The following is a 17,794-nucleotide window of genomic DNA, read 5'->3' on the forward strand; positions in this document are numbered from 1 at the left end:
GAAGAGCCTTTTGAATTTTCCTCTTGCTGCCAAGGTTCACAGTGTTAATAGCTTGCATATCTTCTCCAAGAAACAGTTGGACATGATGATCCTAGAAGTCCTTGTCAGCCTAAATGATTCTTCGATTCTAAGAAGTCCAAGTTAAGCCACAGTAACCAGAATGGACTTCGGAAAAAAAACAACCCACCACATTAGAAATTACCTAGATTTATAAGTCAGCTTCTAAAAAAGCAACTACACAAAGTGATTTAAGAAAATAATTTATAGCTCAGCAAACCCGGAACATATTTTCACTAGGGAGATGAAATGAGATCATGGAGAAAAAAAAAAGAAAAAGAAAAGAAAAATACCCCATACCTGAAGAGAGCTCAGAGTACAGAATTGTCTTACTGTTCAGGTAGTTGCTATTTTCTTCTATTCACACAGTACCTAAACACATTATACACTGCGATTTAATTTGCAAATGGATGTTCTCCCAGTATTTTTTTTTACCCCCTATCAAGCCAGACAGAGATGCACAAGTAAGGCTGCTAGCCTGTCCTCGCCATATCCTTCCCTCCTGCCATATCCAATGGCTTCATAAGCAAAACACAAACTACAAGCCACCACAAAGGAAAAGAGGTCCCTTACCAATGTGTTCCTTTCTGAGGCCAGATAAACTTAAGCTGTCCTGTTTAAGTGCAAGGTAGGTAACATCAACTTAGCTTACAAACTTTCATTCATTCATACAGGAAAAAAATACGGCAGTCCACCAGGCAAGTCATGAAACTACAGTTTCAGCCTGTCTGAACTCAACAGCAGGAAGCACAGACATGAAAAAAAGGCAGTATTTACTGTCTTCAGAGTTTCTCAAAGCTTGGAAAACTCTACAGATAGCACTCCAAGAGCTTCAAGGAGGAAAATGCTCTCTACCGCTATTTTTAAAACTAAATAGTAGATAAAAAGCCCTTGTTACTTATCCTGCCTTTCAGGATCTACATCTGTCATTTGAAGACCTCAAGCACCTTCATGATGACAACAACCCAGCAATCAGAAAAATTAAAGAACCATTTCAGACACAGAGAGGAGACTCTAGGTGTCAACATCAAAATGGAAAGGAAATAGGCAAATAAAGAAAACAGCTTCTGAAGGTACCTCACAGAAGAGGCTTTGCCAGGAACTGGCTGAATGAAGGCTTCATGGGTCAAAATATCACCAGAGACCTGATTTACTGTTTTCATCCAAGTACTGCTCAAGGAAGCTCACAGAAAGATAACTACAGATAATTATGAACTAGTAGGTTCAAATTCAGTTTAAGCTTCAAATTAAAATACTCTAGAAGTATATTGCTATATTATCTATATTACTCAAAGTAAAAATACTCTAGAAGTATTTTGAGGGGGTCCACATATGGAAAAATGGCAAGAACTGCTGAGTGACAACATCAAGATGGTAGACAGCAAATGCCAATGAAGAAGCACTCCACAATTAAAACACACTTGGGGATGCTACTGGTTGTGAAAACCTTCAATGTTTTATTTAGGAAGCCTCGGTCAAACACCTGGAGATGGCAACAGCCATAAAATACTTGGTCCACAAGTGCCTTGTACAGCTCTAACATCACCAGCCAGACAGCATCACCTGGACTTACAAAGGTTTAATGGCTTCCTTATGACTGCATTGTTGTCAGTAAAAACTGCTCCACAAGTACAAATGAAAAGTTCATTCAGTGGCGGGGGGGGGGGGAAATCACATATTTAATTCCAGTACCTCCATGAGTCTATTTCTGGAACAACCTGCTGTCCTTCAGAGCTCTTACAGACTCTTCCTACCACATAAATCAAATCCAAAGAATGCTAGTTTGCAATTTAAAGAAGTTCATTGCAGAGTAAATTTTATACCAATTTTGTTCACACCTTATTCACATTACTTTTTTGGACATGCCAGCCTTCATGCAATTAGCTTGTGCTATTCAGATTTGCATTTGTACATTATTTGGACTGGGGGAAGTAACAGCACCTCTCCTCCTTGAGAAAAGCTTTTCTATTGCACCCATTAATAGCTGAAGGAAACTGTCTCCAAGAAAAGTCAAAGTTACAAAGCACACAGCCTATAAGCTATGTATCAGAAAATTAAAGCATGGCCTGTTTCAAATGTCCCAAGCTTGAAACAAATGTATGGCAAAGGCCTCACAGGACTGGAGAACCCACTCATTCTCGAAGGTGTAATTAAGCAGTATTACGAAATAAAAGCACACAGGAAAAGAAAACACTTAGTATTGTAATTTCTAGAAACCCACAAAAAGACACCCCCAAACCAGAAGGAACACATGCAGTATTCTGCTGATCTGTGCTTTGCTGGCACAGTGCTCTAACTTGAAGTGCAGTAAGGAGATACAAAGAGGCATAAAACTCTCTAGGCTAACTGTTACTTGAGACCAATCTCCTCACTAGCTGCATAACTACTGCTCACCTCCTCCTCTGTACCATAGCTCTTGACAAGATTCTCAGCTGTACAGTTCCCTAACAAATTAGCACATTTGAACAAAAAAGACATAAACCGACAATGCTCACTAAACTCCAGATTAGTGCTAAGCATTCATTATATAAGTTTTCTTGCCCTGGAAGTATCTTCTGTCATCACCCTGTAAGTGTTAAAAGGTAGAACTAAACCCTTCCTGACATTAGAATGAGTGTAGATGATCTTACACCACTGTTGTACAGTACAGTCTTACAACACCATTGGTAACAACAAACCTTTCAGGAGAGACAAACAGGAGCTCCCATAGCATTGTGGCTTTCTGTCTAATCAACACAAATGTCAGGGAATATGTTGCAGAAATCATCCAACTCTTCCCATGCAATAGAAAGAATAATCTTACTGTAAGCAAAGAAGCCAGAATAAAAGGAAGAAAAAGGGTCCAGAATTAACCTACTGCAACTGAACCGAACATCATCCACTCAATGCCCTCAATCAGCAACAAGAGTACCTTGTGGACACACAAACCTCTAGCATGGTAGCCTCAGCAGTAACATGGCAAGCACCAAACTGATTACATGCAGAAAGCTACCAGCTCGAAATGGTGAGCTCTTGAGCAGATATGGTCACAAAAACAGATAAAGGAGCCATCTATGTCCCCATCCATGTCCAGATTAGTACATCTCTTTGCAAAGGTAGCCCTTCTTATTGCAAAGCCCTGCAATCATTGCTATTTATCAGCTCTCTGAGCAACAGTCTATAGTCAATTCAGTCAAGAATGTTCCACAGCCCCACCAGAAGACAGTTCAGAGCATCCCTATTTCATTGCCTGCAACTCTTCAGTCCCTTGGCTAGGAAATTTGATTCAGACCACAGAGGTCATTTAAGTGTTACAGAACTCAGCATCTGAGTGAGAAGTGCATTGTCACTGATACACATAAATATAACACTGAAGATCTAGTGACATCCCTTGGGCACTATTGTATAGGTGCAGCATGATTTGTACATGCTGTTATTCAGTAATTCCAAAATGTTTTTCTCTTTGCTATGCCCCACAAACTTTCCACACTTAAAAAAAAAAAGAAGCACAGTGCATTATCCTCTCAAATAGAGAAATAGGCTTCTTTCCTGTACATGAAACATAGTGCCAATCTTGGAACACTTAGTGCTTTCCAGGAATCACAAAGGACATGCACACTGAAAAACCTCTGTGGAAACATATGGGTATGATTAAGCACATTTGCCCAGGGCAACAATTTCCATACTTTTGCCTCAAGGTCTTCAGCTTGCAGGAAGTCCAGCAATACAATTTCAACTTTTAGAGCCCCCTCTCCCAACCCCCAAGGCTGAAAAAACTTCAAAACAACCACAGGAATTATTAAAACATGAGTTCTTCAGCAGGACTAGTGTAGTCAAGCCTAGGGACACACAGAACTGAATGACTGGCAGAAGCAGAACTGTTATAAGCCAGCCGCTCATCCTGCTGTGACAAGCAGCAGCTCAGAATGCATATTTCAGGCACAGGAATAGAAGCAAGTGTCCTAATTACCTCTTCTCTAAATCTTTTTCCTCTCATTGCATGGAGGTCAAAAAGAACATAGTATCAATTTTAAATGATACATAGTTTAGAAAGAGTATCAAATGCACAGGGTGCAACAGTGGCACTACTGCTCTGCAAGGTCTGTGTAAATTCCCGAAGAGGTATTGTCATCTTCTACGTAAAACGGAAAGGTAGACCTTACTTACTACACAAGTTAAAATTCTCAGCTTTCAAAGATAAATACAGAATGGAAGGCTTTATCATTCACATGCTCTCCACACCCGAGTCTACTTTTTCCAGACAAGCTGGTCTCCACATAACTTAGAATAAATAAACTGTGAGCCAGCAGATCTGAACACACACCCTGAGTCAGTAAGAGAAACCCAACAAGAAACCTAATATATCTAGCCAGTTCACAACTTTCTCTGCCTCTATGCCTTAAACGTATATTAGATACAAGAATCACTTTTTTTCAAAAGAAAATTCTTGATTTGAAACAGAGTTCCAAACATATTTATTTCAAAAATGCCTCAGAAAGAAAATGAAACCTCACATTCTTCACACTTATTGGAAGAACTCTACTACACTAACAAATGCATAATAGCTTATCACTGGCCTACCCTGCTAGTCTTCAAGTTGTCACAATGGATAAACTTTCCTGTAATGTCAGGGGAAAAAAAAATCCACACCAAACATCTCCCTCTCAAATTTTTAAGAATAGGTGGAATAAATGACCTCACTATAATTTGCAAAAAACTTGCAAAAGATATTTGTAAGCTTTCAATAAATTGTTTTTATTCAAATACCTGCAAAACATATTTGTCAGTGTCTGTTTTAATAAGTCTTTTTCTGTTTTCTTTTCTAGATGCACAGACCTTTAACCAGCTCTAGAATGGAGTACCAAGAACAAATACTAAAAACAAAACCAGCAGATAAGCACTGCTATACAAAAAATTGACAAACCTTATGACAAAGTCATGCTAAACTCTTTCTTGCCTCTTCCTTCAAAAATGTCAATCAAAACACATGCTGTTGCATGTCCAAATCACCAGACAGCTTCACAGCACAGTTCTCAGAGAATCAAAGTAGCCGAATAGAACAGTTTTACAGCCCATAAAATAGTACCACCTGCCTTAACCCTTCTCTTAGGAAAGAAGTTCCACTCTACAGCTGAAAACCTCTCTCCCTGAATTCAGAGTCCAGCTTTAGCAGCTCCACTGCTACTCCAACTTCAAGCATGATACAGGAAAACCAGTAGTTTTAAGCAGGCAGCTCACCAGACCATATGAACGTGTGATTAAACTGACAGTCATCTTTTCTATAGACAGACTATTTTGCATACAATTAGAATTCAAATTGTATTCATAAAAAAAAAAAAGAAGAAGAAAAAAGAAAAAAAAATACATCCTCTGGCCTTAATGGGTTTCCATCAGTCTCCATCATTGATGGCCAGTCCCACTTTATAAAGTCAGCAGGCTAAATACACTGTAAGATAAATACACTTTCACTGCCTAGGTACGATCAGACAAATAACCCATAGCAATCTCACTGATAACATGATAAACTCACTTCATCATCACTGTCTGATGTCTCAGAGTCTGAAGATGCTGTAGGTTTGCTCACAGGTGGTTCCTTTTCTTCAGAGTCACTGCGTTTCCGTTTGGCCAATGACAAGAGCTCCTGTGAAAACACACACATTTATTTCAAAGTAATAAGTAATTAGTCTTAGCAATCCAGGTCAGTGCACATGCAGGTTCTCTGCAATATCTGCGCATACCCCAGTAACATGATTATTCCCACTGACTAAAGAACAAAGTCTACCTAATGTTTCATAAATACACATAGACATGCACACACACAATTTTAATACAACTGCATGCTACAAAAGGATTTTAATGATAACAAGCTATAAAAAGTAAATACTAGTACCATTACTTTCTTGGTACAAACAATATAGGACAAATTACTTTCAGAGTCACGTCCAGATTTGTCTTACTTGGATTGGGTAATAATTCAAAACCACCCTAACTACACTGTGTAGCATGAGCCCTAAAAAGCCAAATACCAGTAGACAGCAGCTTCTTCTAAACAACAGAGATGTTTGCAATTATACATTTTAAAGCGGAAATGCTTTAGGCATCACCATGATGTCCCAGTTGGTAATATTTAGTCAGCCTGTTCAATTCCTTTTCACTGTTAGTACACACCCCAGAATGCACTTAAAGCTTTGGATAGACACAGAGCAGGTACCAAGCTCAAAGCCTGTGAAAACTAAGAGGAGCTGTTCTGCTCAGAGGGAAGCAGTTTGACAGACAACATGCACCCACACAAAGAACTACATGGCTCTCAAAACTCTCATCATCTGCTGTTTATTGCTTGTTCAGGTGACAGAAGCAGTAGTACAAAACAAACATTTCTGAAGCTGTGCTACTGTCTTTGCAGTCCAGGATACATAATTCATTCTCAAAAACTTTGCTCTGGGGCTGATGAGCCTTGGCTGTGCGTAAAAATACAGCCACACCAACTTCTGCAGTCTTGGGAAGTTGATGCTAGATTGCTCTGCATTAGTTTCACAACTGGAAGATTATCTCAGCAAATTCATCACATTTTATTACCTCAAACGAGAACATAAACACTGCAGAAACTGATGGTCTGCCTACTTACCAACAAAATAACTTTTCATTAGTAACAGCATTTTACAAACCTTTCTCTGAAGCCCTGCAACATCAACATAGCATATTTGTACAATTAACAGATCTCCTCTGGAAGCTCCTGAAGAAGCTTCTATAGTGCTTCTCTTTGGGAAGCTCCTGAAAGAGGAGCACCACTTTTAAGTCAAGCAATATTCCTTCTTTCTTCTTTTCTACGCTTGTTTTCTGTTTTCCAAGATAGTATATTAAAAAGGCTGCTAGCTCTTTGATTCAACAAGCCTAGATTGCCACAAGGAGCTGTCAAACATTTAATCTACAGAGGTTAACTTGGTATTTAACATTTAAATCAGTATTCTCTCATCTCAAAAACATTGCTTCCCTGCTACCTAATCTTCACCTTTGCACATACATCTCCCTGCTGTTACAGTTGCTACAAACAGCTCAGTGGAGGGGGAAGCACCTACTATGCAGGTACAGTTGCAGATTCCTGCTGCCAGTGAGGGATGAAACAGATGCAGAACCATGTGGTTATTCCTACCACCATTGCTCTGATTGTTTGACTGATGCTAGAGCTAGTCCAACTCCTACTTTCAAGCTCTAAAACTACCAAATTGATACACTAGCAACGAGATGTTGGGAGCTCTAAGGACACTAGAGGTATGCAAGATCAACCACATCTACTCCAGTGTATTTGTTTAACAGAGCATCCAATCTGATTTTTCAGAAGCTCCAATCTGCAAAAGTATTTCTGAGTGTTTGGGAAGGCTTTTTATTGCAACATAGCAACAACTTCTATATTAAAAACCTGGAGGTCCAACACATAAATTGCATCAGCATATTTGATCTACCAAACTTCTCCCCGGAACAAGCACTGCTATACAAGCTGTAACACTCTTCACCTATAATGTCTTTATTTACCATCTGAATCACACCATCAATACCTGCTACACCAAAAGGTGAATCTTTGAAAGTAGCCCCCTCCAAAGAGGAAGACACCCCTTTTGCAACTCTGACACGGTTGAACTAACACCAGACATCGCACTTACAACCCCGGCAGATGCCCTGAGGACAAATAAATAAATACTACCCCTCGTTGCATCTACAGCCCCCTAACTCCCTGCAGTTTCCCATCAACAGAGCTCCCCCAGCGCAGCCACCAAGGTCGAGGGGGGTGCATTAAACACGCATTAGCACTCCGGGAGCCCGCCTGCCCCGAGGGGAGGCAGGGACCAGACACGCTGCTCTCCCGGCGTGCTAAAGTAGCACGGAAAAGTTGCCCAGCCCTTTGGGCCTCTTTCTCCACTACTAGAGGTGGGAAGACCGCTGGCAGCCGGGCCTCGCTAAGCCCTCTTCGGGGCCAGACCGCCCCGGAGCATCGCCCGGAGCATCCATCGTCCCTCCGTCCCGCCGGCGCCGAGCACCGGGCCCGCTGCACAGAGCCCCCGCCAACGCGGGCCTCCTGCCAGGGGCGGGCCGGGGACCCGCCGGAGGGGCGCGGGCTCTCCCCACGGCGGCCGCGGGGCCCCATCGGGCTGAGGAGGGCGAGAGCGGCGCGGGAGCGGCGGGCGGGAGCGAGGGAGGGATGGCGGCGCCGAGCCCCGCGCGGGCCGGTGATCCCAGGCCCCGCGTTCGGGCCGGGCCTGCCCGCGCACCTGGTCCAGGTTCTCCTCGCTGCCGCTGTCCTCAGTGTCGGAGTCGATAAGGACGCGGCCTTTCCGCTTCTTCACCATGGCGGAGCCGGCGGTGCCCCCTCCCCGCCTCGGCGGCGGCGGCGGCGCTCGCACGGCCCGGCCCGGCCTGACCCGCGCCGCCCGCCCGCCCGCCCGCCCGCCACAAAGGGCACCGCGCATGCGCGGCGCGCGGGGCGGGGAGAGGGCGGGGCGGCCGGCGCTGTCCCCGCGCGGAGCCGCGCGCTGTCCCCGAGCCCGTCCCGCGGCCGCTCACCGGCGCGCGGAGACCCGCGGGCAGCGAGGGTCGCGCCTCGGCCGCCGCCCGGGACGGACATCAGCGGGGCCGGAGCGGCGCGGGGCCGGAGCGGCGCGGGGCCGGAGCGGCGCGGTGCGCGTTCCTCGCCCGGCCCGAGCGCGGCGGACCCGCCGGCGGCGGCGGGAAGGTGAGGCGGTGTCGGCCGGGATCTGTGGGTCACGGAGCGGGAGCGCCGGGGCCGCTGTGCGGGGAAAGGCCGCTCTCCCTCCCTGTGCCGGCCTGGCCTCTGCCCGCGGGCCGGGAGCGGGGCGGGATCCGGGCCTGTGCCCAGGCCGTGGCGGAAGCCGAGGCCTCGCAGCCGCCGGCCGTGCATCGTGCTGGCTACAGCGGCGGGCTGCCGCAGCCTTGCCAGGGGACACAGATCGGGCTGGAGTAAAATGTGTTGAAATTCCCCGTTTGCTTCTTGTCCTGGGCTGAAGCAATGAGGAGACAGGGTTTCTCGGTCGCGAACTTGCCTCCGGTTTGCGAAGTGCACGACAGAGCAAAATGTGAATGCATTCAATATAGCTTTAGGTCCCAGGGCAGGACTGAATTGGAGTGTGAGAATGACAGGAGTGGATTTTACCGTGGGTAACGGGAGGTGTGTCACATATAGAGAACATATGTGGGGTGCCTCACTCAGTTCTTAAAAGTCCAGAGGAGTCGATCGTGTGTGACATCATTTTTGGATTTACTCTGTGGCATAAAAAACACAAACAAGCAAACAAAAAACCTATCTAATTTTTATGAGTTAGAGATAATAGCCTCTATACAGAGCATTGAGCATTAAGGCTTTCCTTTATGAATTAGAAAATAGCGACGTGGCATAGCTGTTCCCACCAACAGTGATATAGAGAGAAGCAAAGAGAAGATTTTTAGAGGTTTCCTGAAACCTTATTATAAAAAACCCTATTGAATTGCACTCTTTCATGTTAATTTTTTTTGGTCTTTGCAAATGTCTCTGTAATCCTAAAACAGGTATATTGAGGGGGCAAGGAGCTGGATGACATGGAAGAAACATGTGCTATGGCTGCTGCAGGACTTCATATCTGAAAAATCTTGTCATTTGTGAGTGTCAGATGAGATTGTCATTTTTTCCTGTGTGGCAGCAGCAGCTGCTTGTTGTGGATTTGTGATTTTCATGCAGGGGATAGTACTTTTTAGTTACATAGGTGTCATCCTTTATGAACCTTCATGGGTTGATTTTGTTGGTGTTATTCATAACACCTAAACTTATTTACAGTGGAAAGGTTGAAAAGAAACTGATTTTTTTTTTCTCTTTTCAGTTTTATTTGAAGTATTTTACTTGGGTTTTCTTATTTGCATGAGCATTTCACACCATGGGAAGAGGGGAAGGCGTAGGGTGGAAGTCAATAAGTAAAACAGAGCCTGAAGAAGTGTAGTTCCTGATGGTTTTTTTATTCGTTTTTCCAATTACTTAGATTTCTAGTTAATGTCAATTGTAAAAGTTAAATAGTTCCACAAGCATCCCCTATGTAATTTTTTATAACTTTTCTCTTTTTCATTAAAGGTGAAGATCAACTGCAGTAAGATAGCTCTGGATACTAGTTTTGTTGTTAAATTAATTTTCAACCCGTTAATTACCTTACTGGACGTGAATTCAAGTTTACCAGTATGGCTCTGACTGTGATGCTGCTGAATGGTGCTTCCTTCCATGGTGCATGCTGCAGGCACAAAGTTTTGCGCTCCTTGTTTGGACCTCTCCTCAGCAATTCAAAGCTGTACAGCAGCTACAGGAGGCCAGGGGCAGAACCTGAGAAAAAGCCATCTTGGGAGAATGCTGACTTCAGCTTTAAGAAGGGCATTGATCACCTAAAGACCCATCTAAGCTTGCTGAAGGAGGAAACCCAAGATTACTTGCGGGGACCTGGAGGCAATCCATTAAGTCAGCATCTGTTGGAACAGACAAAGGTGTTGTGGCAGTTTCGGAGCCAAGAGGATTTAAATAAATGGGTTATTTCCTCTGATGTAGAGATTGGAGGGAAAAGTAAAGTTAACCTCAAATTGGGTAGGAATAACCAGGCTGCTCTGCTGTATGGAACCCTCAATACAGAAGTACCTCGTGATGGGGAGACGAAATACAGTGGATATTGCAGTATGAGATCTAAACCAGCAGTGGTAAGTATAGCTCCCTGCTTGCTTCTGTTACTGAATTTGAGGGTGTTCGTGGAATCCCAGTGACAACAAGTGGCCTGCTCTTTACTGTTGATCACTTTCAGGAAAATTAAACTTTCTTTCAGAGATGTAGTTGCTGCTGTATAATTTGACCGTAAAGGAACTTAAGTTTTATCTCGGATTTTGTTTTCTTTTCTTAGAAAAGGAATAATATATGTTTGATCATTTACATATGTACAATAGACAGACCTGCTTGCAACATCCTTATAAATGAAGGATCTGGAATGAATCTTTGTATCCAAAATTGGTATGATTAAAATAGACATCTGTCTAAATTTGAAGTTAATTGAATGTGTCATAAGTAAGAATTTTCTGGGCTTTAACTTGATGTGTTCATCAGACTTGGTTAAGCTGAATGAACTCGTTTTCTCAGAGGAACAGAAAACAGTGCTTTAAAATGTACTTTTTAAAGGTCTGCCTCCTACTGTGCATCAGAAAAAGCGAGACACAAATCTTTGATAGCTCAGAATTCAGCAAAACAGAATCGGAAATGGATGTGCTTATGATGAATACTGCTTGTTTCATTCCTTATTTCTAAGCACCTTTAAAAGCAAAGGAACATTTTCACACAGCGGATAAAATTTTTAACTATTTAATGTGTCTTTGCACAAGTACTCAGTTAAAATTGTTTCTGGGCCAGAATCTTGGGGAGCAGAGAATATGAGTGAGCAAAATCAATGGGTAAATGAGAGATACATGAACACTGATTAAAATGGTGACATTGGCTCAGATGAGTGGAAGAGCAAATGGAATCTCATTTTAGTTAAACTCTCAGGACTGCTACTGACTTGTGCAAATGTGACTCAAACTTTCACTTCCTAGTTCTGAAGTAGTGGAGTGCATCAGCCATCTTTATAAGGAATCTTTATTTAAGTAGAAAGGCTCAAAACTGCTAAAACTATAAACTCAAATATCTATGGGCTTTGTATTAATATACTGATGATCTACTCATTCTGTTACCTATAAGATGAGTTGCTGGAAGGATAGCTGAATAGGTAACTGTAGTAGTGCTACAGTTAAAATACTAAAATAAAGGAGAAGCATCCAAATTTTTGGGGCTAATTTTGACTTCTTGGCAGTTCTGTCCAAGAATAACACTGATCCCTGCCCCGGGCTGCTCCAAGTGACCTCACTGTAGCTCTCTGAATGTTCTTGGATCTGCCATCATGCAAATGACAACATCAGGATTTTTCAGATCTTTGGAAAAAATGCAGTACAGAATTATAGACATAATAATTTGCAATCTTATTATTTTACACATTTAATAAAAAAAAATTGTTGGAAAACATTAAATGCTCCCAGTGTTTATGTAAGTCTTCCACTGGAAAGTTTCCACACAAATAAATTATCTCACTGCTTCAATTTCCTGTCATCTCTTCTGAATTATCTAGAACTGGCTGCAAAATATTAAACTTAATGAACTACTGATCCATCACTGTAGCATTTGTGTGCTTGCCTGGTAGGGAATTCAGTCCTAGGAAGGGGGTCTGATTTCTGATAGTTACAAAACTGTGGCTTATAATGAAAGTGTGAGTCCTCAGAGTGGTAATATTGCAATTTATTGGGCTCTAATACAGAAGGAAATTCAGTGAGCTCAGCAGCCAGGATGATGACAGAGTAGCCCAGTTTTCACTATGTTGTAGTAAATAGTATCTGACATAATGACAAGGGCAATGATCAAAGTAACAATGCTCTGTTCCTTGTAATGAAAGTTTCCCTTTATTAAGAAGGAATAATTCTATTTATTAATAATTTGTAGGGATCTTTTAACAGGAAGAAGTATTATGACTGGTCAAACTTCAACAGTCTGTATTTACGTGTCCGTGGTGATGGCAGACCTTGGATGGTAAACATTTATACAGACCCTTACTTCTCTCATCTGAAGGATGACCTCTACAGCTACTTCATGTTCACACGAGGAGGCCCATACTGGGAGGAAATAAAGGTGAACTAATGAGTCTTTCAGACTAATGAGGCTGTCTTGGGGTCCTGGCCAAAATATGGAAAGGGAAATTTTTTCAATATTCACGATTTGTTTCTATTGCTGTCCACTTGACATTTTCATTTTACAATAGACATGTGCCTTTGGCTTGGGAGTTCCCAAAACTGGATCGAGGGAAGGGCACACTGTGTCAATTGTGGTAAAGAGTTGACAACCATATATTTCCCTCAATGCCTACTGTTGGCTCCTACTGGAGTAATAGGATATAGATAGAGCAATTGAAACTTAGCAGGTGCTGCCATGAATATTCTCTGTGATAACCATTTTGTCTGTAATACAAATGGGTGTAGGCTGGTGTAGGGTTTGTTCCATGCAACAGGATTTGCCTAACTCTCAGCCTCTCTGGAGTCAGTGAGACTCAAGTGTTGGGGTTTGTCATTTATGACCCTTGAATCTGTGACACAAAATAATATTTTTAAGAAGTGTGAGTTGCAGCTCTTTTCTGATGCAACTTGGGGGGCTTTTGTTATGGTCTGATGACAATGATAAGGAGGTTTGCACACACTTATTGAATTGGTGTTGAGTGCTGCATGATGAGGAGTCAGGAGGATGAAAGTTGGTGTGTCACTGCTGGCTTGGGTGTTTTCCTCTCACTCTCACACCCTCACCAGCCAGCCCTGCTTTCTTGCTCCTACTGCTTTCAAAGTAATTTTTACATTATCCTGAAGTGCTTTGCTAGAGATACTCACATCTGAAGTTTGCACTGTGAAATCCACAACCTTGGTACAGACGAGCTGTCAGTATGTACAAATGCTAGACTTTGCAGTAATTTCTGGTTTGTGTTTTCATGATTTTCTCAATATAAACAGCCACCTTCTGTGCTGCACCCTTTCATTGTGTCCTCTGTGTGGCTACAGCCACCACAGGACACGGTGGGCCTGCAGCTGGCTGTGTGTGGCCAGTTGAAAGGGTTAATGTGGCTGGTTTTTGCATGTCAGTTTTATGTACCCAACTAATGCTAGTACCAGATATAGCAGAGTGTTATTTTACTAACACATGCTTATTTTCTTTTCCCTAATTTTCTGTTTTATATACTGGTGACACTAAAGTCCGATTTTGTTTTGTTTTGTTTATATCAGATTCCATTCTCCAAATTCTTTCTCTCCAGTCGGGGAAGAGTCCAGGATAACCAGCATCCTGTCTGGTTAGACAAGGCAAGTTTTCTATAGGCTTTATTTGAAATTTCATTTGAAAAGGCAGTATAAGGAACACTGCTCTGTAACAACTGCTCTGTAAGAAATTCAGAATTTCCTTCAAGATCATGTTGGCCTGATATAGATAATTTACAAATTCTCTAACGTTTGTGAATTTGAAATTGAAGGGCCTCTTGTTACAAGGTCCGTACTCTCATGTGCTTGCCTTTGCATTTAAATTATCCTACTTTGTGATAGAAGTGTCACATTAATTCATAGGAGCTCCAAAAATGTCTTAAAGATATCTGTATAACCAAGAAATTACTCACAACCTTCTTCGCTTTTCAACAAAACAACAAAAAAAATCTCTTTTTTTGAGGAATGATCAAAGTGACTAAGCAATCTCAAATGCTAGTTGGCACAGTACTGCTAAAAATCCTAAAAGTAAGTATCAAAAACTTTATGATACAGAACCCTGTCAAGAAAACCATATTGTGAACTTTATCTGAGGATGTACTCTGTCAGTGACCTTGATGTGAACAATAAACTGAGGGGTACATAGGCTAGTTTTGAGTTTTTTCAGGCTTTCTAATGTAAGCATTAAGTAAATGCTTGAGTATTTTTTTTTATTAGTATTTCTGCAAGTTGGTGGACTAATTCATTGATTCTTAGGAGACATGGTAGAAAAAGAGTTTTATCTTTTAAATTTCAGTGACCCTCCTGCATGTAATTGACATCAGCTTAATACCCAGTGACTACCAAAAGGAAAGCAATGTTAGAAATATATATGGGGAGAAAATAAAAGGGCAATTATTTTAATCAGTGTTTGTCACCTGAAATATTACATTCAGTTCCTAACTGCCTTATTAAAAAATATATATATAGCAAAAAATTGAGGGCAATTCAATGATTGACAGCATAAAACCAATCTGTTTTAAAACAGAAGCTGAGGCCACAGAAATCAAGTAAGAATGATCTGAAGGAGGTAGATCACCTATAAGAGAAAAATAATCACTATGGAAGAAAGTTGTTATAAAAGGCCTATGTTTAAATACAGCCACTGAAGAATTTGTCAGTATTTGGAATATAGTCGTTCAAAGTGGTAAATGAAAACATTAAGTTGCATATGGGGTGTTTAAAAATATTTACTAGGAGTTAAAGGGACAAATCAGTACTTGATCTAAGCATCCTACACTGAAGTTTTGTTCATGGCATCTTATGTGTAGCATTTGAGAGGAAAAACTATGCACTTGCAGTGTAATTTTACAAACGTATTTTAAAGAAACCCAAAAATCAGGGAACCAGTGTGAAGACAATTAAAGAAATCTTAATAAAATGCCTTGGTCACACAGAGAATATTCTGAGTTGGAAGGGACACACAGGGACCATCAACCCTTAAATGAGTGACCCTCATGATACTAATACAGGTTTTCCTAGGAATCTCAGAAGGCAGGAAATAATTGTTAAATAGGAATGAAAAAGGCAGGAAACAGCCAATGTATCTAGGGCTTGCGCAGGAATAGATTCTTCAGAAGAGAGAGTTTAGGTGACTCCTAAATTATCTGTAACGATGTGATTTGGAAAAAAGGAGCTTTAAAAACTCTCTGGGCTCCAAAAGCCAGGGAGCTGCTTGTAGAGCTTGCTGCTGGGGCAGGGATAGCATTGAAAGCATTAGAATGATCCAAAGGAATTTGCATCCATTTATCTAGCTTTGTTCTGTTATTTATTTAGAATACATTTACAATATATATTTAGACTCAGTCTACAGTTATTCATCTGATACATCCTAGGCATTATTTTCCTGAAATTACAGCAGTCCTTAAGTTCATAGGCACTGCTGAGACCTGCACTTTGAGCAGGGCTTTGGGGCAGCTCGAGTTCATGCGGTGGCTGCTCTGGTGACTCAAATGAGCTGTTAACACTGAAGATACTTTGTAACATATAAGACTTGAGACAATTCGGGCAAGCTGCAGACCACACAGATCTGTTCTTGTATCTAAGAACATTATTCTAATTGGAAAAAAGCTGCTCAGAACCTTGTCTTACTATTAAATTCAATAATTTTCATGCCAACTTTAAGTTTAAAAGGTCTGGTTTGGTGTTTTCACAGAGTACATGGTGTATCACTTAATCTAGAACAATCCCTTCCAACCTTAATTACGTGTTTGTTTTTCCTATTCACAGAATTGTGTCTTTATGAAAATGTGTTTAGAAACCTAATTGTGATGAAACTGGCTGTACACAAACCATGAAGGGTAAAAGCAGTGTTACTTTAGCCTCAGGTCATTTTAAATCAAGGGCTTAACACAGTGGCAGAAAGGCAAATGCGAAGTGATTTCCTACTGGGGTCTGTATTGAAAATGGGATAGTGAAGTGTTCAAGCCTTAAGAAACATTGCTGTATTTTGAACAAATAGCAGTTTAAAGTAGATGGCTGTGAATGATGCGTAAAATATGGAAGAAGGAAATACAACTGAGTTTGATTGTAATGTCATAAATATTGTTGTACCCTATGTGTCTTTTAATTAGATTAGAACCCTTGGATTCACCATTGGAGATAAAGTAGATGGTCCATTCCAGCTGGAGATTGATTTTATTGGCCTGCTAAATGACAGAGCTCATAGAGAAGAGTTTGCCTATGAAACATACGACAAGAACACTCCAGTCTAAGTTGGGCTGGTGTCCTTTGGAAAATCCTTCAGATATTTGGTTTATTTTTATAAAATACTTAACATATGGCTTTTAATAATTTGAAGAACCTATGTAAACATTAAAGAGATAAGTGCATAAAGTGTGACACCGCTGGCAACTTTGCACTCCCAAATACAGAATCCTGGTGAGACTATACATGCATGGACTGGAATATAGCCTGAGAGGAGTTGTGATGTGTTCTTACAAAGCAATAACTCTTACTTGGTTAAGTTTTGGCTTCTATCCTGACCTTTACTGAAATAAAAATATTTAATGAGTTCATTGCTCTTTTTTTGTACAACACTTTCATTTTCTACATTATGTGGTTTGTTGACAGTTGTAAAACACTTGAATCTGCTAGTTTTAAACTGAAAAAGGTAGTAGAATTAATATGGTGAGGACTGGTACTTAAGTGTGACTCAGCTACTGAAATTTACAAAGAGCAGCACCAGAAGTGGAAAAGGCAGAAGTATTTCAACCTTTAGCTTTGGCTCCTCTAGATAACTAAAAAAAGCAAAGGCTGCCACTGCCAAGATGGAAACAAGAGCTATGCAGCAGGCTTGACTTTTCCTTTAGAGCTGCTGAGGATAGTCCTACAAGGTTACAGAACTAAGATTGTTGGAGAGAATTCCCACACCAAAGGAGGTGTGGGAGGAAAATCCCAGCCCTCTCTGCTCCCTGAGGAGGCACAGCTTGGATTAATTAGCACCATTACAGGACAGAGCAGATCCCACTTTTGCTGTGTGCAATTGGCCTAACTCAGCTGTGGTGTAAGCAGTCACAGCCTCAGCTGGTGGCACAGAAGCTCAATACCTCCCTTTTTCAGAGAAATCCAGTTTTCAGTAGTTCAAAATACACTTTACAAAACAAGTGCTGAATTGTTATGTTTCAGCTGCCACAAATTTCTGTATCAAAGCACTGACCTTCTCCACAGTGACCTTGTTTAGGTATGCTTTAGAAATAGGAAATGTACCTGTATTTTATTTGGGAGAGACCACAATGAAGCAAGCTGAAACAGGATCTTGTACTATCATTTTCCTTTTGCACAGAATTCAGCTTAAGTGCAAAAGAAGGATGAGGGTTATTGTTTCTAAAGATTCCAGAGCAAACATCTTTCATGGAGTGGTAGGCAGGCTAGTTGGTGAAGAAAACTTAGCACA

At 41.4% G+C, this 17,794-nt stretch overlaps 2 protein-coding genes across 3 annotated transcripts in view; one reads left to right on the forward strand and one right to left on the reverse strand.

The window, feature by feature from the left end:
- The window catches only part of RTF1 (RTF1 homolog, Paf1/RNA polymerase II complex component), a 30,205-nt gene extending 21,692 nt beyond the window's left edge, over positions 1–8,513 (reverse strand). The window contains exons 1-2 of the mRNA XM_085062414.1: positions 8,301–8,513; positions 5,567–5,677 (exon numbers count right to left, since the gene is read on the reverse strand). Coding sequence (XP_084918540.1) covers positions 5,567–5,677; positions 8,301–8,498 — 309 coding nt within the window. The 5' untranslated portion in view covers positions 8,499–8,513. The remainder of the gene's footprint in view (positions 1–5,566; positions 5,678–8,300) is intronic.
- A 24-nt stretch (positions 8,514–8,537) lies between these two features.
- Positions 8,538–16,911, forward strand: NDUFAF1 (NADH:ubiquinone oxidoreductase complex assembly factor 1). 2 transcript variants are annotated; one of them, XM_085062411.1, is made up of 6 exons: positions 8,538–8,761; positions 9,592–9,681; positions 10,145–10,752; positions 12,569–12,754; positions 13,891–13,965; positions 16,473–16,911. In XM_085062411.1, exons 3-6 carry the CDS (start codon positions 10,249–10,251, stop codon positions 16,611–16,613), a joined length of 906 nt encoding a protein of 301 aa, XP_084918537.1. In that variant the 5' UTR covers positions 8,538–8,761; positions 9,592–9,681; positions 10,145–10,248; the 3' UTR covers positions 16,614–16,911. The 2 variants fall into 2 exon arrangements, with proteins under 2 accessions (XP_084918537.1, XP_084918538.1); XM_085062412.1 differs by lacking the exon at positions 9,592–9,681.
- The last annotated feature ends 883 nt before the right edge of the window (positions 16,912–17,794 follow it).

This window comes from Lichenostomus cassidix, chromosome 5 (genome assembly GCF_008360975.1).
Source record: "Lichenostomus cassidix isolate B80296 chromosome 5, HeHo_3.0, whole genome shotgun sequence".
Taxonomy (NCBI): Eukaryota; Metazoa; Chordata; class Aves; order Passeriformes; family Meliphagidae; genus Lichenostomus; species Lichenostomus cassidix.

Bases quoted from the DNA above. Each gene is read 5' to 3' on its own strand.
- NDUFAF1 (XM_085062411.1), top strand. From the start codon at position 10,249: ATGGCTCTGACTGTGATGCTGCTGAATGGTGCTTCCTTCCATGGTGCA. The intron at 12,755-13,890 runs GTGAACTAATGA...TGTTTATATCAG, and splicing joins CATACTGGGAGGAAATAAAG to ATTCCATTCTCCAAATTCTT. The intron at 13,966-16,472 runs GCAAGTTTTCTA...TCTTTTAATTAG, and splicing joins ATCCTGTCTGGTTAGACAAG to ATTAGAACCCTTGGATTCAC.